Below are 24,245 nucleotides of genomic sequence, written 5' to 3' on the forward strand. Positions count from 1 at the left end.
AAAAAAAAAAAGTGCCAATCAAATTTACTTAAGCGAGCATCATTTTTAATTCGACCAATGTTGCACCCACTACGCGTTCCTCACAATGGCGTCCCAGCAAACCACGGCTGTCCATTTTTTTTTTTTGTGCGTGTCCTTCACTCCGTTTCTCGGGTGTCACTTGGCGGCGCCGTGGCGCGGACCGGATTCGTCGCAGTCTGGGAGTCCTGGTCCAGATCTGGCGAAATGTCTTTCTCGGCGGCCTGCTGCTGCCGCTGCGCTTTCAAGAAGCGCTGATGTCTGGCCGACGGGTCCTCGTAGGGGAGTAGGGAAATGGGCACGCGGACCGTGTCCATTCCGTTCACCTGGATCAGCACGCAGGAGCTTATAATTAATTTAACCTGCGCAAAAAAAAAAAAATTAAAAAATTGAATTATCGGAATCTTACCGTTACTTCACACCAGTAGTCGCCCAACTCTGTGATGGGCTCAAACGGGAGCTTCAAGGCATGTGGAGGCACCACGATGACGAACTAAAAGAAAAGTTAGCATTCAATTGAAACAAAAATATAAAACAAAATAATAATAATAAAAAAATTGCATACCTTCTTAAGAAACTGCCTCCTCACAACCTCACTGGTCAGCTTAAAGTCCTCCGACGGCATTTTGTTGATGTTCAACTTGCAGCGCTTCAGGTAATCGACTGTCTGGCAGAAAACACGAGACACATTTTAGTGTCTATTATTATTTTTAAAAATACTGAGACCTGTGACTTTGTTTAACATTAATAATTGGGGTATGACGTAATCGAGTACCGTAAGTGCCCACATTGAAACACGAGATATTTGTAAAGAAAGACGGTACACAGAAAGAGTTTAACGCTAGCGCCGTGCTAAACCTAGCGCCGTGCTAACGCTAGCGCTAACAGGGCCGGTTAAAATAAACTTACCGGTAAATATCACTGAGACATGCCAGTAACAACGCACCAACACGCTAGCACGGCGCTAACGCTAGGGCAGCGTTAACAGGGCAGGTAAAAGTCACTTCATCGGCACATATATTCCACCGGTCTCATTCTTGCGCTTTTTCGCTTGAGTACCCCTTGTGGCCCAAAAAAAAAATGCACAAATTAGCCGCATCACTGCATAAACCGCAGGGTTGAAAGCGTGTGGAAAAAAAGTCGCGGCTTGTAGGCCGGAAATTACGGTGGAGAAGTAGGGGTGGGAATGGCGTATAGGATGTTGTTGTGAAACAACAAAATTTTGCACATTATTAAAAGTTCCAAAAACAAAACAAAACTTGGACTAACAACCCAGGTTAAATTTAGCTCCTCCTCAAAATACAATGTCTCAGTTGAGATGCATCACTTCAATGATACCAATTTCAAATTTAGACAGGGCTTGAGTGACATTTTAGGACGTTTCACAAATGAGAGCAAGAAAAAAAATACATAACATAATTTAGGTTCGCGGCTGATTAGCATTTTTATGCTAACTTACCAGTTGTCCGGTTCGGGTTTGGACCCGTTCCTCGCTCGTGCCCTCGCGCAAAAGCTGAAAATCAAAAGAGAGAGCGCCGTTCAAGAACCGCGTAAATGGAGCACGATAGCGGACCGCCCAACGCGTACCCTCAACTCCTCCGCAAACATCTGCTTGTTCTCCGGAGACGCGTACACGGCGAGCCCCTGAGGCAGCAGCTTGTTCCGTCCCACCGACTTTTTGACAAACACCGTCTCCCCTCGGCCCCCCATCTCTGTCGGAAAAAAAAAAAAAAGATTTTAACTCGTGTGTTGACGACCCTCGTGAGGATTGGCGGCTCCGGGAATGTACGGATGGGTATATTATTGAACGCACGGCGTGAAACTCACTGGGGACGGTCTGTGTGAGGATGAGCTCCATCTTTTCCTGGGGGGCGTGTTTGGTGTCTTCCACCAACTTGTAGATGCGGTGCCGGCGGGTGTACAACCGCGGGGGGCGGCCCAACTTGGACAGGGGCACCTGCCACCAGCGCTCCACCACCACAGTGCTCTAAAAAAAAATAATAAAATGGACCAGCCCAAATTGTATTGAAAATTATTTCAAAATGTATATTCCAGAAGTAAGATTCGAGAAGCGACCAAAATATGCATATCAGGACTTGTGTGGATGCCATTTCGCTTTCAGAGAAATTTTGTGCCCATGAGCAGATAATATATATCTTGTATGTACTTGTTAATATCTGGCCCACGTAGAACAAAACGTGGTGGAATATTTATTTTTAAAAAAATGAAAATGTAGACACTAACCTGGACTGGAGTCACGGAGAAACTCCTGCTCGTCATTTGGCAGAGCAGCTCTTGAAGGGCACGGCGGCCGGAGTTCAACATGTTTGCGACGTAGTAACTACTTTGTGGAGTTTTAGTCACGAAACGGACTAAAAGTGTGGATTAAGAGCTTGTACGGGAGTCTGAAGTGTCAAATTATGTCACGTTTTAATATTACAATGAGTGAAAAGCTAGCATGCTGTGGGAACACCAAAGGACCCCGATTGAACGAGTAGTAGTCATAAATATCGCCTGACTAAAAAAAAAAGCAATATAGTACGTCTTTTTCATTGTGTTGAATTAATAAAATACATCTACGTTGAAATAATCGTTATAACCTTATATTCTTAATTCTTAAAAATATCAAGTGAAATACATCAAAAAATGATGGGACGTTTGTTATCGAAGAACACTTCTGAACTAGTAGTCCCAGGAAGAGCCGGAATCAAAATGCGTTGCACTTTTCTGATATAGTTAGTAATTTATTACGTAAAAATCATTTGTACAAAATATTTTTAATGACTATAAGATAAAAATATTAAACTTCTATATTAGCAATTTTTTTATAATAAAGTATTTTTGTAGATTATTTTGGGAGAGGATTTTTTTTTCCCCATGACTGGAATGGCGACATTCTACGCATTTTGAAGATGTACATATTATTTACTAATATTTATTTTTACATTACATCAGTCGTCGTGTATTTAAATAGACTGTACACTTGCAGCCTCAGTTGCAGCGGGCGGGCTTTCCTGTCAGACAGAATTGGGAGCAAAGTCCCCGGTTGTTCAAGGCTCGCATGCTCTCGAGCGGCTCGACTTTACAGATTTGAAACAACAAAAACACAAAACAAAAATCGCAAAGATGTCCGCTCTCATTAGGAAGATTATTCACACTGCCACAGCACCTGCTGCCATCGGCCCCTACAGGTAACACGTGAATACGAAAAATGTTTTCAATGTTTCGACTCGTGGCGGGTGTGTCTTGGCGGTCAGTGAACTCATCTGATCGCGCTTTATAAGTGAAACTTAGAGCACAGAAAAAGGATACAAAGTCCAAAAACTGTTAAAACGAGTCGGTGACGTGAAACAATGGCGACCGTTCGCAGGCAGATTACATACACAGACAAAGCTCCGGTCAGGCAGGGAATATACAGGTAAGATCAACCAAAAAAAAAAAGCGTTCTCACACAATAATATTACACTTTTTTTTGTCTATGTTGTTATCACGTTTTTTTAATTGTATAAAGTTGCAACGCATGACTGTGGGGAAGTTCCGGGTTTGAACCAATCAGGATGCCTGTGGGCGGAGTTTCGATTAATGCCATTGTAAACAACGGCAAATAATAATTATGGTCACATTTCTATACCCACAAAAGAAGTGTATTCACGTCCAAATCTAGATGAAATTGCAGATACACGCACATTCTTAGCTCATTAGTAAAATTTACCTGTTGGCAGTTATGTACTACTACTACTACTGCTTGTGTGCACACATTTATATTATCATATTTCTTTGCTATAAAGACAGAAGAAAACATACAACGCTTCCGTCCGACGGCAACTTTATGTATTACTTACCCATTTTTTTGTGATTATAATATGGTTGTGTTTGTTAAACGTGGTGGCAACACCGTGCGTCTGTGTCACGTGCCGTCGGACACAAATGCAGGACTCCGAGACAAAGGCATAATGTGCAAAGTCAATGAACTGGCAAATGCCGGTGACTGAAACTCCAACATAAATACACGGTCAATTAACATGCCGAATGCGAGTAACGAGTGCCAGAGGTGGCGCCGCGGTGACCAGGCCACGCCCCTCTGCTCATGACAGTCTATGATGTCACGACATTTCCTGGACCGTAAAAGATTGGTAATATTAATAACACCAAGTGGGTTTTTAAGTAAGTCTTGTTTGTTTTTGCTCAGCCAAGCGGTGCTGGTGGACAGGACCTTGTACATCTCCGGGCAGCTGGGGATGGACGTGGCCTCCGGTCAGCTGGTCCAGGGGGGAGTCCAGGCCCAGGCGAAACAGGTTATACGCACACCTAGACACATGCGGGTCACGACATTTGCAAACGCAAAAAAATTGCCATCCCGGGGTCGGCAATGAGAATCCCCGCTGATCTGGTTTAATTACACTGAGGGGGCGAGATTTGTATTTAACACATTCGCTGCCATTGACGGCTTTACGCGTCAAATAACTGCGTTCACCGGGAAGGCCTGCAGTACTTTGTTCGACTAACTTTTAATGGTAAAATGTATTCCTCAGGCTCTGGTCAACATGGGGGAGATCCTTAAAGCTTCCGGCTGCAACTACTCCAACGGTGACAGCTCAAATCTCATAATTTTTACAAAATTTTCCCTTCCGAAACAAACAAATGAGACATATTTGTCCATTTCAGTGGTGAAGACGACCGTCCTGCTGGCCGACATCAACGACTTCAATTCCGTCAACGACGTCTACGAGACGTGTAAGTCAATGCGCGGCGGAATTATGTAATGAGTATTTGGCGGGGCGTTTGGGGCCCGTTGGAGCGCTTTGATGCGACTTCATTGTGCCGTCTGACAGTCATCTCGGGCCCCTCGCCCGCCACGTGAACGGCGGACGACGGATCGGTGAAACGGGAGCCCGTGAGGCCACCTCGCGGTCGGAAGCCGACACCGCCACGCGGGAGGTCGGGCGAGTAACGCGACCTCCGCCCAGCCCCAATTACTGCGAGGTTGAGGCTACTCTGGATTTTATTCGACCCCCGACCGAAGCGCAATAACCTGCCGATTATTATTTTCATATGCAAGGAATATTTTAAAAACGGAATTTAGTTGAGCTAGAGGAATGGTGGCGAATTTGTCTTTTTGAAACCAGTTCAGGGTGTCCTCCTCCCCATTGACAGCTTGGATGGGCTCCAGCACTCCCCGTGACCCTCATGAGGATAAGTGGCAAGGGAAAATGGATGGATGGAATTTAGATCAAATGCACATACTATTAGAATGGTGCTGAATTATCTTTTCGAAACCGGTTCAGGGTGTACCCCGCCTCCTGCCCGTTGACAGCTGGGATCGGGCCCAGCACTCCCCGCGACCCTCATGAGGATAAGCGGCAAAAGAAAATGGATGGATGCAATTTAGATCAAATGCATATGGTATTAAAGGAATGGTGGCGAATTATCTTTTCGAAACCGGTTCAGGGTGTACGCCGCCTCCTGCCCATTGACAGCTGGGATAGGCTCCAGCACTCCCCGCGACCCTCATGAGGATAAGCGGCAAAAGAAAATGGATGGATGCAATTTAGATCAAATGCATATACTATTAGAGGAATGGTGGCGAATTATCTTTTCGAAACCAGTTCAGGGTGTACCCCGCCTCCTGCCCGTTGACAGCTGGCGTAGTCCCCGGCACTCCCCGTGACCCTGGTGAGGATAAGCGGCAAAGGAAAATGGATAGATGCAATTTGGATCAAATGCATGTACTATTAGAAGAATGGTAGCGAATTATCTTTTTGAAACCAGTTCACGGTGTAAAGCCTCCTGCCAGAAGAGAGCACTCCTGCGGCCCTTGTCAGGATAAGCGGCGAACAAAATGGATGGATGGATGCATGCAGCATGAAGTGACCCAACATTTTTTTTTTTTTTTTACATTCAAATAATTTTGAAAAATGTATTTTGGGTGCAGGTTTCACCAGTCGAGCCACACGATTTGTCTTCACTTACCATTTTTTACATTTTTAAAATGTATTTGCGAGCTTACGGGAGTTTCATTTCGATTGGCTCACGAGGCAGCTCCGTTTTGATCCCCGCGAACTCCGCCTAGCAACAAGCGCCCCCCGCCCGCCCTCCATCGATACGTCACCAGGAAAAAAAAAAAAAAAAAAAAAAAAAAACAATCCGGCCTCCCGGGACCCGCTTTGCCGGTTGAAATGTGATTTTCGTCAATGAGTTAGAAGATTAAACCAAATAATAACTGAGTTTTGCTCTGTGCCGTGCAGTTTTCTGCAGCAACTTCCCCGCCAGAGCTGCCTACCAAGTGGCGGCGCTCCCCCGTGTAAGTACACGCTTACCACTGGACCCGAGCTAGTTTTTCCCACTGAAGAACTGCAGTTTTGATGGATTGTACTGTACTGTACTGATGTCCCGGGCCACAGTCCCCGGTCCACTTGTAGGCCGTGTATTGAACCGGACATGCAGCCAAACACACAAATACAAAATAAGAACACTAGCGGTGGTACCGCTAACTCCGGCTCTTGATGTCACTCACTAGGCCACGCCCCTTAAAGGTACACATCCAACACAAGACTTCATAGTAGCAGTTTTTGTATTTTATTTAACACGTTGCTATTTTTCTTTAAGACCATATAAAAAAACATTTTTTGGGAGGGGGCTGCAACGGAATAATGGCATTTCAAATCATTTCAATGGAGAAATTTTATGCCCGAACAAATTGAATTATGAATTTAAACCGTAAGTCAAGGTACATTTGTTTGTTTGTGGCTGACTTTTTCTTTTTTTTAATTTAAATTTTTTAATCTTTTTAGGGCGGCCTGGTGGAAATCGAAGCAGTGGCGGTGGTCGGTCCGCTCGCCGATTCCTGACTAGACGGCCGTCTGGCAAACAAGTTGTAGGGCAGCCGTTTTGACGGATGTGGTACGAGGTTACGAGTTATGCAATTAAAACAAATAATAAAAACATAATGTCACAAAATGCCTTTATGGGAATTTTCATTCATGTCACAATAAAGAAAATAATATTGTAAGAAGTGTTTTCCTCATTGTTGTGATTTTATTCCACTTATTTCTTGCACTCTTAACGTTCCAACTAATTGGTTGCAAAGATAACTCAAAAAATTTGCATGGGATGTTAGAAAATTGAAAAAAAAATTCAATTCAAAAAAGAAAATTAATATGAATTAAATGCAATTAATTAGATTTTTTTTAAAACAAAATTGGTATTGTTTACTGAAATTAAAATGTAAAAAAAAAAATCAAATAAATGACAGAGTGGAGTACGGACTCAGGGTTTATTTTCATTTATGCTATTTTGTAATTCAAATAAATGTAAAATATTACATTATGGGCACGGTGGAGCAGTAATCCACCAACATTTTTTTTTTTTTTTGGATAGACACTTTTTTTTCATGTTGAAGAGATAAGATGGCTTCCGTATGAACTGAAGGAAGAATTTTGTTTTGTTTTGTTTTTTTTTTTTGGACAGTGGTTCACCGGAAATACATAATTTCAAAATGTGTAACATTTTTTTCCCCACGGTCCTAACTTATTAACATATTACCTCAAAATTCTTGGCGTGTTGGCTACGACGTCGCTGTAAATGCAAAACGTTCCCTCAACCGGATTAAGCGCTGCCACGTTAGGGTTTGGAAGGCACACGGTGATGATGTCACAGCGTCTCCATCTTGGCAATATTAATGTTGGTGGGTGACGTCATTCACTTGAAGCTGAACAAGGGGGGGAAATATGAATAGGAGTGGTGATATTTTATGGTGCGTTTTGCTTATTGAGTGAGCTCACTTGGCGCCGCCCCTGTTTTTTCTTGTTCGGGTTCTGTTGAATCTGCGTCTTCTTCTTGAGCTAAAGTTCGTTTGCATAATCTCAGATTTTACCGACATAATTTGAATCATATTATTATGCTTGGTTGAAAATATTCTTAATTCTGAATCATATACGGTCATTTTGGGAACTTCGACCTACCGTTTTCTGGAGGCGCCGTCTCAGCGGCGGCATCCGCCTCCTCCGGGAGTTCTGCGTCGGCGTCTAAAAGCTGCAGTTCCTCCTCCTGCGCCGGTGGGGGCGCTGTCGCCTTTGGTGCCTCGCCTGCGGCCTTCACGTCGGGGGCCTCCCCCGGCGGCGGGGGGGACGGCGTCTGGTCGGGGACGCTGTCGCCGTCTTCGGCCGCGTCGCCGTTGGCCGTCGCCGCGTTGGCTGAGCGGGAAGTGACATCGTCACAATGTCGAAACAGCTACTGGCGCTTTAAATGGTGTCAGGTGTCCCGCTGAACTTGTTTGGGTCATTTCAAACAACAACGACATACCTAACGTTGGCGCGCACCATATGATCTCACTTGTTTATTTTTACCGGCCCTCTCGAGAAGAGATGAAAACAAAACGTTTTGCACTGGTCAAGTTAACGGTGGAGAAAGTTTAGACATTTTTTTTTTTTCATATCACAAAAAAAAAAAAAAAAAAAAAATGGCATCGGCGCCAGGGTCCGCGTTAGCGACGGCGACGCGCGTGTTTGTACGTTGCTACGCGTTGCCGCGTTTAATGATTGACACGCGGAGGAGGAAACCAACACGGACTCTCCGTGGGGGGTCGGGACGCTCGGTCAATCTTTGATTTTCTTTTCGGGCTCGATTACGACCACAATATTAGGTACACCTGCATCTCCGCTACAACGTGTGTGTGTGTGTGTGTGGGGGGGGGTTCCGTTACCATGGTAACAATGCCCACTTTTGCTAGATACAGTTTCAAGGACAATACATCATTATCGCTATGTAACCTACCGACACAGGATTTTATATCGATATTCATGTTATTATAGGTGATTTTTGGGGGGTTTAGCGATACATATTTTCAATTTATCGGGTTTTACATGTTACGTTTTTCTGCCTCGGTCCCATACAATATCGCACAATCCCCGTATCGTGATACTGCCCATATTATCATATATTTCATATCATTTGGACTGTATTGTGAGTGACTTTTGCTCAAATTAAATTCTTCCTAGGCCTCATACAGCTATGAAAATATGTATTTATAATAAAGTGCAATGTAAATCTGCCTTCAGAACAATAACAACATATAATTTTGAGTTAGAATGTTTAGGGGACGATACCCATACAAGTACATTGATATCGCAGCGAATCGTATCGATACATATTATTCGATGTGGCTATTTTTTTCTATCTTCTATTCATCTTTGAATTGTTTTTGATTTACAGATACATAGTTCTAGTTAAGAAGTGTATTACCTGTCTATGGTATCATGATACTGTCTGTGTGTGACTGAGATTCCCACATCCAAAACTACATTTTGTGCAATTATTTCCCGCATTACTATTACTTTTATCATTATACTTGTAGTTTTAAAAAAAAATAATAAATTCATACCTGTGGTGCTGGTCCCGTTGCTTTCCTCCGGTTTAACTCCAGGTTTGCTCGAGTCCACCGCCAAAGTCTGGGAGCTCGTGGAACACCCCATCCCGTCCCTTTTTTCCCCCTCCCCGGGAGGCCGAACGGGAAAGAAAAGAACAGAATTCGGAAACCGTCCCTCTAGCCGCGCATCCTGCGGCGGTTCCCGTGCGTTCTTGCGGCGGTTCTTGTCGGATTTGTTGTTGACTGTAACTGAGGCTGTTTCCAGGAGGCCGGCGACAAAAATACATTATTCAAGTGGTCGGGAACTGCTCGCGTGCGGAGGCCGGCTCCTCCTCGTTGGGTGGTGACCTGAGCGTGCGGGAAGAGGGAGAACAATTCAAATTCGAGCACTGTTGTATTAGCACAATGCCAATAAATATAGTCATTACACTGTAATAACAACAATGATATAATTGTATTGCAAGCATACAGAAGAGAGACAGAAAATCAAGTGCTGATTTCACAGACCTGATAACATCAATAGCAAAAATTACATTGTTGTTGTCCATATTTGGATTCCTTCACCTGCTATTTTCCAGCACTAAAATCAATTCTTCCGATACACTATTCCGCTAATATTGCATTACATATTCCTGCTGAAATTCGGAATTCTACTTTAGAGGTTCCGACAGCCCACTTCAAAGTTAAAAAAATATATAAAAAAAAGACCTCAGTGGGGGTATTGTTTAGCTTTATGAGATTTTTAAAGTTATTATGCTGAAAACAAAAGAGTGCAAAGGCGGACAAGATGAACTTAAAAATTACCGGATGTTCAAGAACGCACCACCACACGCGCAGAAGTCGTTTGCGCATGCTCGCCTCTAGATACAGCCGCAAAGCATGCTGGGCCTTCCTTTCCCCTTCGAGGCCATATTGAAGCTAACCTGCTGTAAGAAGTTCTCTTGCGTTTCTCATAAAAAAAATCACCCACAGTTGTATGTTTTTGCCCTTTTTGTACATCCGAACCATGAATAAATGTCTCATCGTTCCGTTCTCGCCCGTAGGTCGGCCCAGTTTTGACTTGAAGCCGCAAAAATGGTGGCCGCGAAGAAGACGGTGAGTGGCAGGCGGCTTTGCCTTCACGTGGAGGCCGATGCTAAGCTAACAGGCTAACACGAAATCATCACATTTTATAGTTATGTTTAAACCAGCGGAATATTTAGAAATTTATCGATGAGAGACTCTAATGTGGCTTAACGTCATTTGCAGCTAATGCTAACACTATGGCTAATTGCAGTTGAGCTCCGTTGATCATTTGGAAACTAAAATGGGATTACAATTTTATTAAAAAATATACTTTTTTTTTTTTTTTTTACCGTAGAAAAAGTCGATGGAGTCCATCAACTCCCGACTCCAGCTCGTGATGAAGAGTGGCAAGTACGTGCTGGGCTACAAGCAGTCCCAGAAGATGATCCGGCAGGGCAAAGCCAAGCTGGTCATCCTGGCCAACAACTGCCCGGCCCTCAGGTAAGAACCTCCAAACAAAGGCCACAAAAAAAAACATATATTCTATATTAGACATATTTAACAGCGATGCTCAGTACGTTGGCGACCGCCTGACAAGCACGAACACACCGCAGCTTAATTGAGCCTCGGTGCTGGCGTTTTGGTTAGCAATAAACCTCGGCAGCGTTTCACTCTCTGCGACGTCCTCGCCGTCGCAGGAAGTCCGAGATCGAGTACTACGCCATGCTGGCCAAGACCGGCGTGCACCACTACAGCGGCAACAACATCGAGCTGGGCACCGCCTGCGGCAAATACTACCGCGTGTGCACGCTGGCCATCATCGACCCCGGTCAGTCCAAAAGTTTGCCGTCGATATTTTAGCGTTGGGGGGGGGTCGCCATTCGGGAATATTTTGCCCCGACAATTTCCAACGTGGTTTTCGCTGACTGGTTTGTTCTTGGCTCTTCCCCAACCCGCGCAGGCGATTCTGACATCATCAGGAGCATGCCGGATCAGCAGCAGCAGTCCCAGTAGATGGCGCTCCACTTCCCCCGATTGTCATAAATAAAGTTGGTGTTGACAGTATCTTCTTGCCCTTCGGCTTTTTTTTTTTTTTTTTGTCTTTTTCCCTAAATTAATTCAACAGTATTATGATTTATACCGTAAGTGTCCACAGGAGGGCGGCGATGTCCTCACGTCCAGCCGAGTCCTCGTGATCCAATCAAATCTGAAAATGGTCACGTAATACATAAACGCAAGCTCAACTACCACATCATACTTGCTAGATTCCATGTTTCATATTCACGGCCTGGGAATTATTTTTTTGTACAGTTTACTAATTTACTAAATTTCTTTCGGCTTGTCCCGCTAGGGGTCGCCGCAGCGTGACATCTCGTATTTGTTTGGTGCAGTTTTTACGCCGGATGCCCTTCCTGACGTGATCCCTCTTGTTTTTTCTTTTAATTAATTTGGAAATATTTTCAGCATTTGTAGTGAATTCAATTGTCTAAAGTGGTGTCCAACAGGGATGCGTTTTTGGCCCGTTTATTTGAGCTGTACTTACCCGAATTAGTTGTCATAATCAAGAATATTGTCCATCCATCCATCTTCTTTGCTGCTTATCCTCATGAGGGTCGCGGGGAGTGTTGGAGCCTATCTGAGCTGTCAACGGGCAGGAGGCGGGGTACACCCTGAACTGGTCGCCAGCCAATCGCAGGGCACATGAAAACAAACAATCACACCTAGGGGCAATTTAGAGTGTCCAATTAATGTTGCATGTTTTCTTGGGATGTGGGAGGAAACCGGAGTGCCCGGAGAAAACCCACATAGGGACGGGGACAACGTACAAACTCCACACAGGCAGAGGCCGGAATTGAACCCGGATCCTCAGAACTGTGAGGCCATGAGCTAATTTACTAATTGTAAAAAAAACTTACTAGCTATATTTAAGTGTAGGTTAGTTCTTGCACATTTTGGGTTGTCGCCATGTGAATGGAACGTTTTGGGTCATGAACATTGTTGGGAGTGCCGCAGGGGTCTGTTTTTTGCCCATTGAAAATGCAACTTTTTGAAGACAAAACTGCAACATTAGTTGCCCAAAAGGGTATTCCCTCCAAAGTTTTTATTTTGCTTTTTAATAAATTTGAATAACGTAATCTTTTTTTCAAAATAATCCAATGAAACATGATTTTAAAAATGCTAATTACTGGCGAGATATGTATTTTTGGTGCGACTGTCAAAGTATTTCAGCCATTATGGCAGATTTAAGACCCCAGTCGAAACAAAACAAATCCCTCGTTCAATTTCACACTGACTTGAGTGCGTAAACAACCTTCACGGAGCGATTTGAGAACATCAGCAGTGACCGGCGTCAAACCATCATTCTGTTCATAAAAGCCCAATTTTTTTTCAGCTCCAGAATTCATATATTGCTGACCTTATTGAGCTACGCGAGACAATATTCCGTCCACAATATTCAAAACTGTGCTCCCGCAACCGCGATACAGCAGTAATATGGATCGGATTCATCTCTCTGGGATGAGGAAGGATTTATTATCCCGCTCGGCGGGTCCAAAATGGGCGACCGGCGCCGAGCCGCTCACCTACTTTGCCTGGGGCGGGCAACTGGGTCACAATCTGTCTGCGTTCTTGCACGTGATGACTTTTTTTTTTTTTTTTTTTTTGTGCTTAATCAGCAAATGTTTTCTGACCCTGTTTGTTCAACGTCTTACAACTCTCACTCACTACAAGAATTTTGAAAATGTAATCTTAATGATATGGATGAAAAAAATAATTCTAAATTATTATGAAAAATATCTTTAACGACTGACAAAATATTCCTGTAAAACTTACTAAATTGCTTCAGTTATAGAGAAAATGGGAATTGTATTATTTTTTTATAATGCAGCTATAGTTACATTTAATAAATACACAAAAAATACTTAAGATTAGAATAAATATATAAACCATAAAATATTAAATATTGAAATGTAGACTGTGGAAATAAATATTTTAAATGAGAATTAATGAAGACCATGTTTAATGGGAAATGGGGTTTTGTTTGTGTAAAAAAAAAAAAAAATCATTAAATTTTTTTGGGGGGAGGATTTCAAATATTTTTAAAAGTTGATTTAAAGATAGAGGCTCGATGGGTGGATTGTAGCGCTTACTTTCTCGCACGAAGTGATGACGAAGCTGCCGTCGGAAGGGAAAAGCGCGGCCGCCCGTGAGCGGAGATGATTTCCCTCCGTTGAATTGTGAATTAACGGGCAAAAAGTGGGCCAGAGCGCGACGCGGATTAGGTCTCGATTTGGACGCCGCAGAGGCGCCGTTCTCGAACCGCCTGTGAGCCGTCGCGTGGTCGGGCTGGTGTGTTATGTGAGCTAATTGTGCTCGTTTTACCCCCCCAGCCCCCGTCATCCTTAATATTCACATTTGAAAAAAAAAAAAAAAAATATATATATATATACACAAACACATACATATATATACATAAAAAACTAAATATATTGTTGTTGTTGCACAACTATATATTTAGAATTAATGTCCTGATAAAGAAAAATGATTGGAATTATTTTTTTTGTTACAAATGTCAAATATGTTTCAGTTAATTTAATGTTAAAGGTACTTTGGATTTAAAAAAAAAATCAAATTCAGAAATATTTGGAATACATTTTTCATTTCTATTCAATGAATGAATGAATAAATGCATTCCATTGGGAAAAGTCTCATATTCATATGAAGAAAAAAAAAAAAAAGGTATTCAGGAAGTGTGGAGTACCACAGGGGTCTATCCTTGGCCCCTTTTTTTATTCAACATGTCCTTTCTCTCAGTGGCTGTTAATTATTATAAAGAAAAAAAAGATTAAATTCTAGAAATGATACCACTACCAGTTGACACCATTTCATGTGTATTTTTTTTTATAATTATTAGAACTGAGGACACATCACTGGATCATAACAAAGGACAGTCAAAGGGATTCTGACAATTACACGTGAGGCATCATCCACCGTAACGTCTGCCATTTTGTCTTTTACGCGAACAACTCTGCTGAGCTCTCCTTTCATTGCCGTTGAATATCAAACCGCTCTGCAGTTTTGAATTTTTTTTTTTTTTTCGGGACGCACGACTCCACGCGACGTCATGTCCGTCACTTTAAAGTGCGAGTCCGCTCTAATCGCAGCTCTCGCGCACGTGCAAAAGCGGCGGTCGGGACTTCCTCGGGAAGGCGTCCGCCGCAGTTGCTACGCATGCCGTTACGTTTTCCCGTCGGGTTGCAGGGCGACTTTTATGCTGTGGAGCTATTTTAAGGAATTATTAATAATACTAATTAAAAAAAAATAATAATTCGATCATTATCTTGAATATCTTAAATGCAAATGTTATGGTAATATGTGAGAAATTGTACCGAAAAAGGCAAATAATTCATGGAAAACTATGGGGGTTTTTTTTTGAAGTGGACTCTTCCATATCCTGGAAGTAGTAAATTAATGCTTGTACCACATCTGTTGGCTATTTATATCAAAGATTGTCCATTATTATATATTATCAATAGCTATTGCATAATACAAGCCAATATTATGGGAATACACAATAGACTTTGCAGTGAAGAAGGAACCAACTCACTTCACATTTTCTTTGCCGCTTATCCTCACAAGGGTCGCGGGGAGCGCTGGAGCCTGTCCCAGCCGCCTTCGGGCAAAGAGGCGCGGTACACCCTGAACTGGTCGCCGGCCAATCGCAGGGCACATCGAGACAAACAGCCGCACTCACAATCACACCTACGGGCAATTTAGAGAGTCCATTTAATGGCGCGTGTTTTTGGGATGTGGGAGGAAACCGGAGTACCCGGAAAAAAAAAACACAAACTCAACACAGGCGTGACCGGGATCGAACCCTGGACCTCAGAACTGCGAGGCCAAACCCCTCGAACCACTTGTCCACCGTGCCGCACTACGATAGAGCCAATACGTTATTTTTTTGTGTTTGAAAAAGATCAGCGACGCGCACAAAGCGCTCGCCACGTTACATCGTGACGGGAAAACGCCCGGGAGTAGCGGCGACATATAAAGGAACGAAAAATGAAAAGACACAAAAGAGGAAGACGTCGGCATTTGTTTTTTTTTTTTTTTTTTTTTTTTGCGTCATGCTCTTTAGAGGTGCACACGCACGCGTTTGGAAGAAGACTTTCAGAAGACCGTCATTTCCCGCGGGGTTGACCACCAGCCCCCTTTTATCCTCACAGTTATGCAAAAAAAAAAAAAAAAAAAAAAATCATACAAAAAAAAACAAACCCCGTCGTTACATTCAAAGAGGGAGAAGGACAAAAAAAAAAAATTAATAAAAAGTGCTCTCGCTCTTCACTCGACAAACGACCACGAGGGAGATTCACAGTATCGGAGGGCTAACAGTTGGTGGCCGACTCAAAGTGCTCTTCCGCGTCTTGGCGGAGTGGGGCGGGGGGGGGGGGGGGGGGTGGCGGACAGAAAGACCGTCTGGAGGTGGCGCTAAGCTAACGGGAACGTCGGCGACAGTCGACATCCGGGACTCAGCTAAAGCTACCGATAGAGGTGCGGGGGAATTGGGGATGGGGGGGGGTGATAGAAGAAAAAGAAGGAGGAGGAAGGGGGGGGGGTGCCCCTCAAGGCTCCACGTACTGGGGAGGAGGAGGCTCCTTTGGCTGGATGGCGACCACATCTTCGTAGGGTGGAAGGAGAACCTGGAAGAGGACACACAACATTGTTGCCAATTTCTAGTCCTAATATGGATTTTAAATATTAACAGTAACTACAATTAACCCAGGATAGGATTGAAAAAAAAAAAACACAAAAATTTGTCCCCCCCCCCCCCCCGCCCCCCCCAAAAAAAAAGTCACTCAGTTGGTCTGCTCTTGGTTCCTCTTTTTTTTTTTGTTAAACTAATATTTACTTTCTACTGTCTCATTTAATAAAAATGTATATTTTTTACAAATCTTGGTTTTGGATATAATGTATGAATTAATATATGTTTCACTTTGTAATTTTAGAACAAATATTACTTAATAATATAGTAGATAAAGAAAAGTAACACCAAACACTGTGTGGAGTCCTGCAGGGGTCTGTTCTAGGGTTACGTTCCCTTCCAAGAAAACGCATTTTGGGGGGGAGGGGGGTGGGCGGTTTGCCTTTAAAAAAAAAATGTATTTTGCCTTTTTAAATATCTTTAGGGCGGCACAAAGGATCAGCTGTTAAAGCGTTGGCATCACAGTTCTGAGGACCCGGGTTCAATCCCGGACCCGCCTGTGTGGAGTTTGCATGTTCTCCCTGTGCCTGCTCCAGCACTCCCCGCGACCCTCGTGAGGATAAGTGGCAAAGAAAATGGACGGATGCCTCGTTTAATGAAAAAATATTTTTCACTTTGTAATTTCAGAACAAATATTATTTTAGAGTAGATCAGGACAAGTAACACCAAACACTGTGTGGAGTCCTGCAGGGGTCTGTTGTAGGGTTACTTTCCCTTCCAACAAAATATATTTGGGGGTAGAGTTTTGCATTAGAAAAATGAATTTTTCCTTATTTAATACCTTTAGAAAATGAAAACTATTTCTGCCAAATATAATATCTGCTGTGTGGAGTGCAATATGGTTCTGTTTCTACCCCGTGGGGGCGGTCAGGAATGTAACCCCAGCGATGGAATTACCGCGGTACGTTAATAACACGAATTAAACGTTAGTTTTTGCAGTCCGTGAGCTCGACTCGCCGCATGACTTGATAACATCCGCACGCCATAAAGCGTTTGTTTGGTTTTTTTTGGTTTGTTTATTTCCTCCTAACGGCCGCCGTTGCTAAATCGGACGAGCGGGAGAAAGATGCTGCGAGGGGACGCGATTGTGAGCCATCAGCTGGGGGGGAGGAACGGGGGGGGGGGGGGGGGGGGAAAGGCAGTGCACCCATCACGGACGGGGATTCGAAATGAAGCGGACAAGCAGACCGTTACGTAACACGTCCACGACAAGAGAGGACACAGAAAGAGCGCATGGAGGGTGTGCGTGCGTGCGTGGAAAATGGCGTTTATATAAAAGCATGTGAATGTCGACGAAAGACGCGCTATTAATATTCGTGGGATTTGCCGTTTGCGCAAACGCGTGGACCGAGCGAGCGGCCACCCACGTGCGAGACGGACGATCACGACGACGACGACGAGTTTGGTGACGACAGCGCAGATTAACGTCTTATGTATCGGTGTCGGGGATTAGCGCGGACGGGCAGATGGAAAGTGTGACCGCGGCGAAAGCCCCTCGGGAGGACCCGACGGACGCGCAAGCCGCACTCGGAACGCCGTGCCGACGCAATTCCGGCCTCGAGCAGGGAGACTCAAAAAAAAAACACCGGTCCAAACTCAAATCTGCATGTTCGAAGAAACATGAAAAATAATTTTAAAAGTGCACATTTTAAATAAGTGGAAGGAATGTCAGATGAAAATCTTTTTACCTGAATGGGGGTGTTTTTTTTTTTTTTTTTTTAAATCATGTTTTCAACAGAAACGATTGGAATGTTTGAAGCATTTGTAGTGAACTCAATTGTCTAAAGTGGTGTCCAACAGGGATGCGTTTTGAGCCCGCTTGTTATTTGAGCTGTACTTGCCCTAATTATAATCAAAAATGTTGTCCGTCCATCCAGCCATTTTCTCAGCCGCTTATCCTCACAAGTGTCACGGGGAGTGCCGGAGCCTCTCCCCGCTGTCAACGCGCAGGAGGCCGGGGTACACCCTGCACTGGTTGCCAGCCAATCGCAGGGCACATGGAGACAAACGGTCGCACTCACAATCACACCCAGGGGCAACTTAGAGTGTCCAATTAATGTTGCATGTTTTTGGGATGAGGAAAACCGGAGTGCCCTCCCGGAGAAAACCCACACAGACACGGGGAAAACATGCAAACTCCACAGTGGCGGGCCGGGATTGAACCCAGGACCTCAGAACTGTGAGGCCAACGCTTTCCAGATGATCCACCGTGCCGCCTCAAGAATATTGTCAAGAAATATATATATATATATATATATTTAGGGACCAAATATTTAGAAATCCGATTCCCCCGACTTGAATTGCAGTTGAAAACATTTAGCCATTTGTCCTATTAATAATTGCATTTTGTTTTCACGCCTGCCATATTTGACCGTACAGACTAGCGTTAGCCTTGGCGCGAATGCTAGATGGACGCATCGATACGAGGGAAGGGTTTTTCGGGACTTACCGTGGTGTCGTTAGCGGTGACGTAGACGAGGACCTCGGTGGTGCCCCGGCCGCTCACGTACCGGTAGCAGTTCCACACGCAACCGATCAGGTAGGCCTGGAGAGGCAACGAATGCACCGTCGGGATTATCGCGGTATGACGTAGCCATTTCGACTAGATGTGCGCTTGATTTGCTATTTTTAACGTATCTCTACCTCCACTCAAGAACTTAACGCGAGGACTTTTGCCAAAACGGGACTATTTTTTCTTTTCTGGTTTGTTTGTCGAGCATCTGTTTTCTCGCCGCGCTCCTTCAGCCCGCATCTCATCAGCCGTGGGCAGCGCCGAGGTGGGACTTGGCAGGCGAACAGCAGGTTCATTGTGTGGCGTTCTGGGCCCGCACCCGTGCCAACAGTAAAGCGGCGCGCCGGTCCAATCCCCCCCCCCCCACTGAACCATCTGCTCATTCTGAATAGTGAGGGGAAAGGGAAGCGATCCGTTTTCTTCAGCGCAAGTACCGATAAAAGCCGCTCTGGCAACTTTGGACGCGTGCCCAGCGTACTTTCGATTGGCGTCCGTCAGAGGTGCCAAAACGAGAACAAATTCTGTAAAGTAGAGATGCCCGAACGATCTACTTGGATATCGTAACACTGACTGAGCTGATCCGTGGGGGGAATCCGCTTCCTGCCGCTCACTTGAGCGTGTGATCATCTCGGCGTGAACGCTGACGCCGCGCCCCTTTTCACAGATTCAATTTATGTACAGTACTAACACTAGCACGCGTGACGACGCGTTCGCTAAACTTCGACGACGTTACCTTGAAGGAGAGGATGCCACCAATGAAAAGGAGGACTGCGAAGACGAGGCACATATTATTGGTGGACATGATGTCCTCTTTGTACGGGAAGGTACCCGGCTGGACGGAAGAGGGAAAAGTCACGATACGTCCCGCACCAAACCAAAGACTTTGCGACTCACCAGCTGCTGGAGATAATCCTGCACCGTGTTGGGGTACACCACCACGCTGATGGCCACCAGGGTGTTAAGGGCGAAGTCGAAGATTTGGTAGCAGAAGAACGGAATGATCCACGCAGCGTGTTGCTGCGCGGGAAGCGGACGAGGACTTTAAAAACGAGCCGCAAACGGAGGTAGCGAAAAGCGAGAAAAAAAACAAAAACAAAACGGGGAGTTTGCTTACCTTGTAAGCGCCGTATGTCGCCATGCCGCATATGAGAATCATGAGGAGGGATATTGCGGTCGCGATGCAGATGTCTGCGAGGAACGGAAAGAAAAGTTTGCAAATCTCAGATTCTATATTGTTTAGCGTTGGGCCATACTCATGTGCTGTATACCTTTTTTTTTTTTTTTTTTTTAAATTATTATTTAGTTTTTAGAATAACCGAATTCTTCCCAGGACGCACACGCTGAAAGCCAAAACGAGCTGCTCTAAACCACATCGGCAGACATCTTGCGTGTTTTCGAGCATGAGATCTTGCCAACAAATTTTATTTTGCTAAATAAAATGGGACGACAAGCCCTGGAAAAAAAGGGAATGCAATAAACACCATCCGCCCATCCATTTTCTTTGCTGCTTATCCTCACAAGGGTCGCAGGGAGTGTCAGAGCCCATTCCAGCTGTCAACGGGCAGGAGGCGGGGTTACACCCCGAAATGGTTGCCAGCCAATCGCAGGGCACACTCACAATCACACCTAGGGGCAATTTGGTGGTAGTCAGACAAAAATCTATCGGACATGGACTTCGAAAGAAGCCTAAAATGGCGGCTTTGTGTCCCTTTGGAGGCGGAGCTTCTTCAGATTTCGGAGTCGGACTGATTTGTGTTACGTTTAAAGTGCCTGACGTGCAAAACCCGACTGAGGTAAAAGAGATTTTAACGCGTCCCTCGAGGAGCCCTCGCCAGCTAGCGCAACAGACGGCGGCGGTGTTTTGTTTGTCATCGGCCGGCGGAATCTGAACTCGGCGTGATGCCGAAACTAAATTGGATCGGCCCGGGTTCACCCAGAGGTGTATTGATGGTTGCCAAGCAGCGCTATCAATAGCGCGGCTATAAACAGACGCCGTTTTCCCTCTTTTTTAAATTGATTTTAAACCCGGCGAAAACACATTTTAAATGTTTAATAAGGCATTTGTATGAGTGCTTCAAAACAACGCAAGCAATGTTTTTTTTTTAAGAAAAAAAAAAAAAAGGCATTGGGCACCAAATAAAATACTGTAATTGCCTAAGTCATTTTTAACTATAAAAAAATAAATTCGAACTTTAGACTGTGTAGATTCTCAATAATTCAGGTCATGCTTTCTTCTTGTCACTTGAGTTTATTCCCCTAGTTTTCTCCCCCCAAAAATAAAATAAAATATAACTTCCATAATGGCAGAACAGTGGATCAGCTGGTCGAGCATTGGCTTCACAGTTCTGAGGACCCGGGTTCGATCCCGACCCCGCCTGTGTGGAGTATGTATGTTTTTTCCGGGTACTCCGGTTTCCTCCCACATCCCAAAAATACGCAACATTAATTGGACACTAAATTGCCCCTAAATATCATTGTGAGTGGAATTGGTTGTTTGTCTCGATGTGCCCTGCGATTGGCTGGCAACCAATTCTCCCTCCCCATGACCCTCGCGAGGATAAGCAGCAAATAAAATGGCTGGATGGATGAACTTCCATAATTCTGTTACTAAGGCAATCTGCGCTGTCTTATCATTTCTGTCATTTGTTGAAAAAGTCACCAGTTTGTGGGTTTGTTTTGTTTTTTGCGCTCGTTCCGGAACACTCGAAGATGCCGCCAGAGCCGTGTCTAAATAGGAAAGTCGTAGTACCGAACTTCCACTGACTCTGTAGCTGTAAACTGCAAAATCAGCACTTCAGAGCCAAAGCAGATCTGGCATTTAGCCGCTTCTGAACTCAGCAAATTCGGGGTACTGACACAGCTGCTTGTACTTTCCGTCAGTTTGAGACTTTTACCACAAGCCCACGAGTATCACCGTTGTGGCACGTGCGGAAGTGTTTCGTCCAAGATGATTCATTATTCTGCTCCATTGTCGTGCCGGCCGAGCGATTCCGATGAGAACGGCGCCGAAGGGACTTTTGTCGTGACGCTGACCGCCATAATTGGGACCTTGTTGACGCTAGCAGCTATCATTAGCAGCCCACTTTTTCGACTGGAATAAGAGTCTCCAAAAACGGCAAAAAAAAACCCCAAAAAGACGCAGACTGGGGGTCGTACTCCTTGGATTCCGGTCACCGAGCCGTCTTTCCACCAGAGTGCTTCCATTTTTCATTCATTAAATTCATAAATCATCGTGTTGGTGTTTTTTTCTTTGTTGCTAGCGCTAAAAAAGCTAAAGCTGTTGTCGCCCACCCGCCCCCAGCCCAAAATGGCGCTCTCAGCACAGACACATCTGACGGACGTGGCGGAGGTCGCGCACGCCGGCGTGGAGCCTGATTAAAAACGGGCGATGTCATCCCGCGCCGGATTACGGCGTCCATCTTGAATGACTCACCAATCCGGCGACTGATCCCGTAGCGGGATTTGTTAAATGCTGCCAAGATGTGACGGGCTGCGTGTTTGGGTTTGGTCAGGATTGGCGGGCAATATTGGTATTGCGGCCCCCCCTTCTTTCAAGTTTACTTCCTGGCACGGGTGGCAAAAGTACTTAAGTAATACTCTGTACTTAAGTAAAAGTACAGGGGGAAAAAAAACTGATTGAATTTTTGTACTTAGAGTGGATATAAAAAGCCACCCCTGATCAAGTCCAGGTTTTTTTTTTTTTTCTTAAATCTTTTTGAGAGGGAAAGCAAAAAGAAACTGAGCTAATGTGGTTGCAAATGTGTGCACACCCTTTTATAACTTGGAAAACAATCCGATTCAGACTCGTGATAAAAAGGAGCCGGCGGCACATTACGAACTGCCACCATTAAAAGTCCTTCGGATTACCCACAAATAAAGCTCCGATGCTATTTTTTTGGTATCTAGCTGAAGTGTAAATAATTTTGCGCAAACATCTGCGCGACGCGACGCACTTTCAAAATGCAAACAGGAAGCGAGATTGGGTTTGCACTCACTGGCGTCGTCCATGACGTCGACGTCGGTGCCCAGCTCGGAGCTGGTGAGGTGGTAGCGATACTGCACGGGGTCGTTGAGGGCCGACAACAGGATGAGTAGCACGACTGCGTTGATGAGCTGCGGGGTTAAAAACAAATGTTTTGACCTTGATGCTTAAGCCCTGTGACACAAATGTAGTTACAGACTAAAGCTATCGCTATACTAATCACCATTTTCCACGATATTCGAGTTGACGCTAGATCTGGACAATGTAGCTTTAAAATAAAATGTATCTGTGAGTGCAAGCAGGGCAAAAATCATGTAAAAATGACTGCAAAATTTCATCACGTTAGTCTAGACGCGTGTATAAATAACCGAGTGCTTACGGGGGGATGGGATGGGGTAAACGCTGACAAAAGCCCTGGCGGGGGATTTAGCCGGCTTAAGAGGTGCGCTACTATGTTTAAGAGCTCAGGTTGGTACAAAAAGCACCGATGCTAAGTTTAACCAAAGTGCACGGAACGGATGACCGGCCACTGCGGACATGCTAGCTGTGAGAATAAAACAACTAAAATAACCAAAAATTTACCTGAATTGCATAGTCGTTCAACAATAATGTCCAGTTTATGGGTAATGCATATTTAATATTGTGGGTACATGAATAAGTGAAAAAAAATAATAATACATGTATAATTGTGGGGGGAAAAAATAGCATGATGAGCAACACTAAAATAAATGTATAGTGCATTATACAAAACTAACATTTCACAATAATTTGTTGTTTTTACAGAGAAATAAAGATAACCAGCAATATTTTACTGAAGGCTACGGTGGATATAAAATGTCTACACACCCCTGTTTTTGTAATGTAAAAAAAATGAGACCTATGTTAATCATTCACAAACTTTTTTTCCACCATGAATATAACCTATAATCTCTACAACTCAATTTAAAAAATATATACATTTCAGTGGAGAGGGAAAATTATCATCAGAGATTGTGGGGTTGCACAAGAGCGCACACCCACCCATTAGTATGAGAAAATAAAATGTATCCATACGTGCTCTTCTCTGCAAACTTTACATTAAAAAAAACGCGATTTTTGACACATTTAATTAAATAATACTGCAGCCGATCTTCAGGTGTTGCTATTATGTTTCTTTAAACAGGTCCAGAATATTTTTAGGTCTAAAACAACGCGAATAAACCAGAGGCAAACATTATTTTATCACACAACGCAAACGGGGTTCGACATCGCGGCAAGCTAACTCACATCCATCGGTATGTGACGGGCGAGCAACTACGTCGACAATTCGCTTGAGTTTGATCGCTTTTTCCAAATAATAATAACCCCAAAAAGACCACCTACCATGTACCAAATGCCCAAAATGATGGTGCCCGTCCGGACATGGCAGCAGAGGCAGCAACTCGTCGAGTACCAGCGGTCCCACGGCGAAATCATCCTCGAATCTTCCAAAACCAGCGCTAATTTACATCAAGACTGCCGGGGGGTTGAAAGCGGCGTTTATATTTTAAAAACAAACAAACAAATAAACAAACAAGACGATAACGCTACTGAGGTGGATCTTGGCGTCACATTGAAGGTATGC

The 24,245-nt window shown here is 44.3% G+C and overlaps 4 protein-coding genes across 9 annotated transcripts in view; 2 read left to right on the forward strand and 2 right to left on the reverse strand.

Annotated features, from left to right (window-relative positions):
- Positions 1 to 23: 23 nt before the first annotated feature.
- mrpl9 (mitochondrial ribosomal protein L9) lies at positions 24 to 3,466 on the reverse strand. 3 transcript variants are annotated; one of them, XM_061818983.1, is made up of 8 exons: positions 3,331 to 3,466; positions 2,263 to 2,359; positions 1,846 to 2,005; positions 1,606 to 1,730; positions 1,478 to 1,531; positions 584 to 685; positions 428 to 511; positions 24 to 344 (listed from the first exon to the last, which is right to left on the reverse strand). In XM_061818983.1, exons 2-8 carry the CDS (start codon positions 2,341 to 2,343, stop codon positions 138 to 140), a joined length of 813 nt encoding a protein of 270 aa, XP_061674967.1. In that variant the 5' UTR covers positions 2,344 to 2,359; positions 3,331 to 3,466; the 3' UTR covers positions 24 to 137. The 3 variants fall into 3 exon arrangements, with proteins under 3 accessions (XP_061674967.1, XP_061674976.1, XP_061674959.1); XM_061818992.1 differs by having other exon boundaries at positions 3,402 to 3,420; XM_061818975.1 differs by lacking the exon at positions 3,331 to 3,466 and having other exon boundaries at positions 2,263 to 2,908.
- On the forward strand, positions 2,978 to 7,030 carry rida (reactive intermediate imine deaminase A homolog). The gene is made up of 6 exons (XM_061819084.1): positions 2,978 to 3,209; positions 4,208 to 4,313; positions 4,551 to 4,605; positions 4,684 to 4,752; positions 6,264 to 6,319; positions 6,810 to 7,030. Exons 1-6 carry the CDS (start codon positions 3,145 to 3,147, stop codon positions 6,864 to 6,866), a joined length of 408 nt encoding a protein of 135 aa, XP_061675068.1. The 5' UTR covers positions 2,978 to 3,144; the 3' UTR covers positions 6,867 to 7,030.
- A 252-nt stretch (positions 7,031 to 7,282) lies between these two features.
- Positions 7,283 to 24,245, reverse strand: part of laptm4b (lysosomal protein transmembrane 4 beta) — a 32,235-nt gene continuing 15,272 nt past the window's right edge. For 2 of the 4 annotated variants that reach the window (XR_009794874.1, XR_009794875.1), the window contains exons 3-15: positions 24,005 to 24,136; positions 22,656 to 22,773; positions 19,775 to 19,848; positions 19,555 to 19,677; positions 19,394 to 19,492; positions 18,598 to 18,693; positions 16,025 to 16,086; positions 14,994 to 15,148; positions 11,529 to 11,594; positions 9,398 to 9,730; positions 7,980 to 8,210; positions 7,800 to 7,859; positions 7,283 to 7,726 (exon numbers count right to left, since the gene is read on the reverse strand). Coding sequence is in view for 2 of the 4 variants with exons in the window: in XM_061819016.1 (XP_061675000.1) it covers positions 15,019 to 15,148; positions 16,025 to 16,086; positions 18,598 to 18,693; positions 19,394 to 19,492; positions 19,555 to 19,677; positions 19,775 to 19,848; positions 22,656 to 22,773; positions 24,005 to 24,097 (795 nt within the window). In the remaining 2 variants the exon portion in view is untranslated. Of the gene's footprint in view, positions 7,727 to 7,799; positions 7,860 to 7,979; positions 8,211 to 9,397; positions 9,731 to 11,480; positions 11,595 to 13,917; positions 15,149 to 16,024; positions 16,087 to 18,597; positions 18,694 to 19,393; positions 19,493 to 19,554; positions 19,678 to 19,774; positions 19,849 to 22,655; positions 22,774 to 24,004; positions 24,137 to 24,245 lie in introns of those variants that run through there. The other 2 variants (XM_061819016.1, XM_061819010.1) reach the window with 2 other exon arrangements.
- On the forward strand, positions 10,221 to 11,452 carry rpl30 (ribosomal protein L30). Its single transcript, XM_061819105.1, has 5 exons — positions 10,221 to 10,310; positions 10,426 to 10,477; positions 10,743 to 10,888; positions 11,086 to 11,216; positions 11,349 to 11,452. Exons 2-5 carry the CDS (start codon positions 10,457 to 10,459, stop codon positions 11,399 to 11,401), a joined length of 351 nt encoding a protein of 116 aa, XP_061675089.1. The 5' UTR covers positions 10,221 to 10,310; positions 10,426 to 10,456; the 3' UTR covers positions 11,402 to 11,452.

This window comes from Syngnathoides biaculeatus, chromosome 1, assembly GCF_019802595.1.
Source record: "Syngnathoides biaculeatus isolate LvHL_M chromosome 1, ASM1980259v1, whole genome shotgun sequence".
In the NCBI taxonomy this organism is placed as follows: domain Eukaryota; kingdom Metazoa; phylum Chordata; class Actinopteri; order Syngnathiformes; family Syngnathidae; genus Syngnathoides; species Syngnathoides biaculeatus.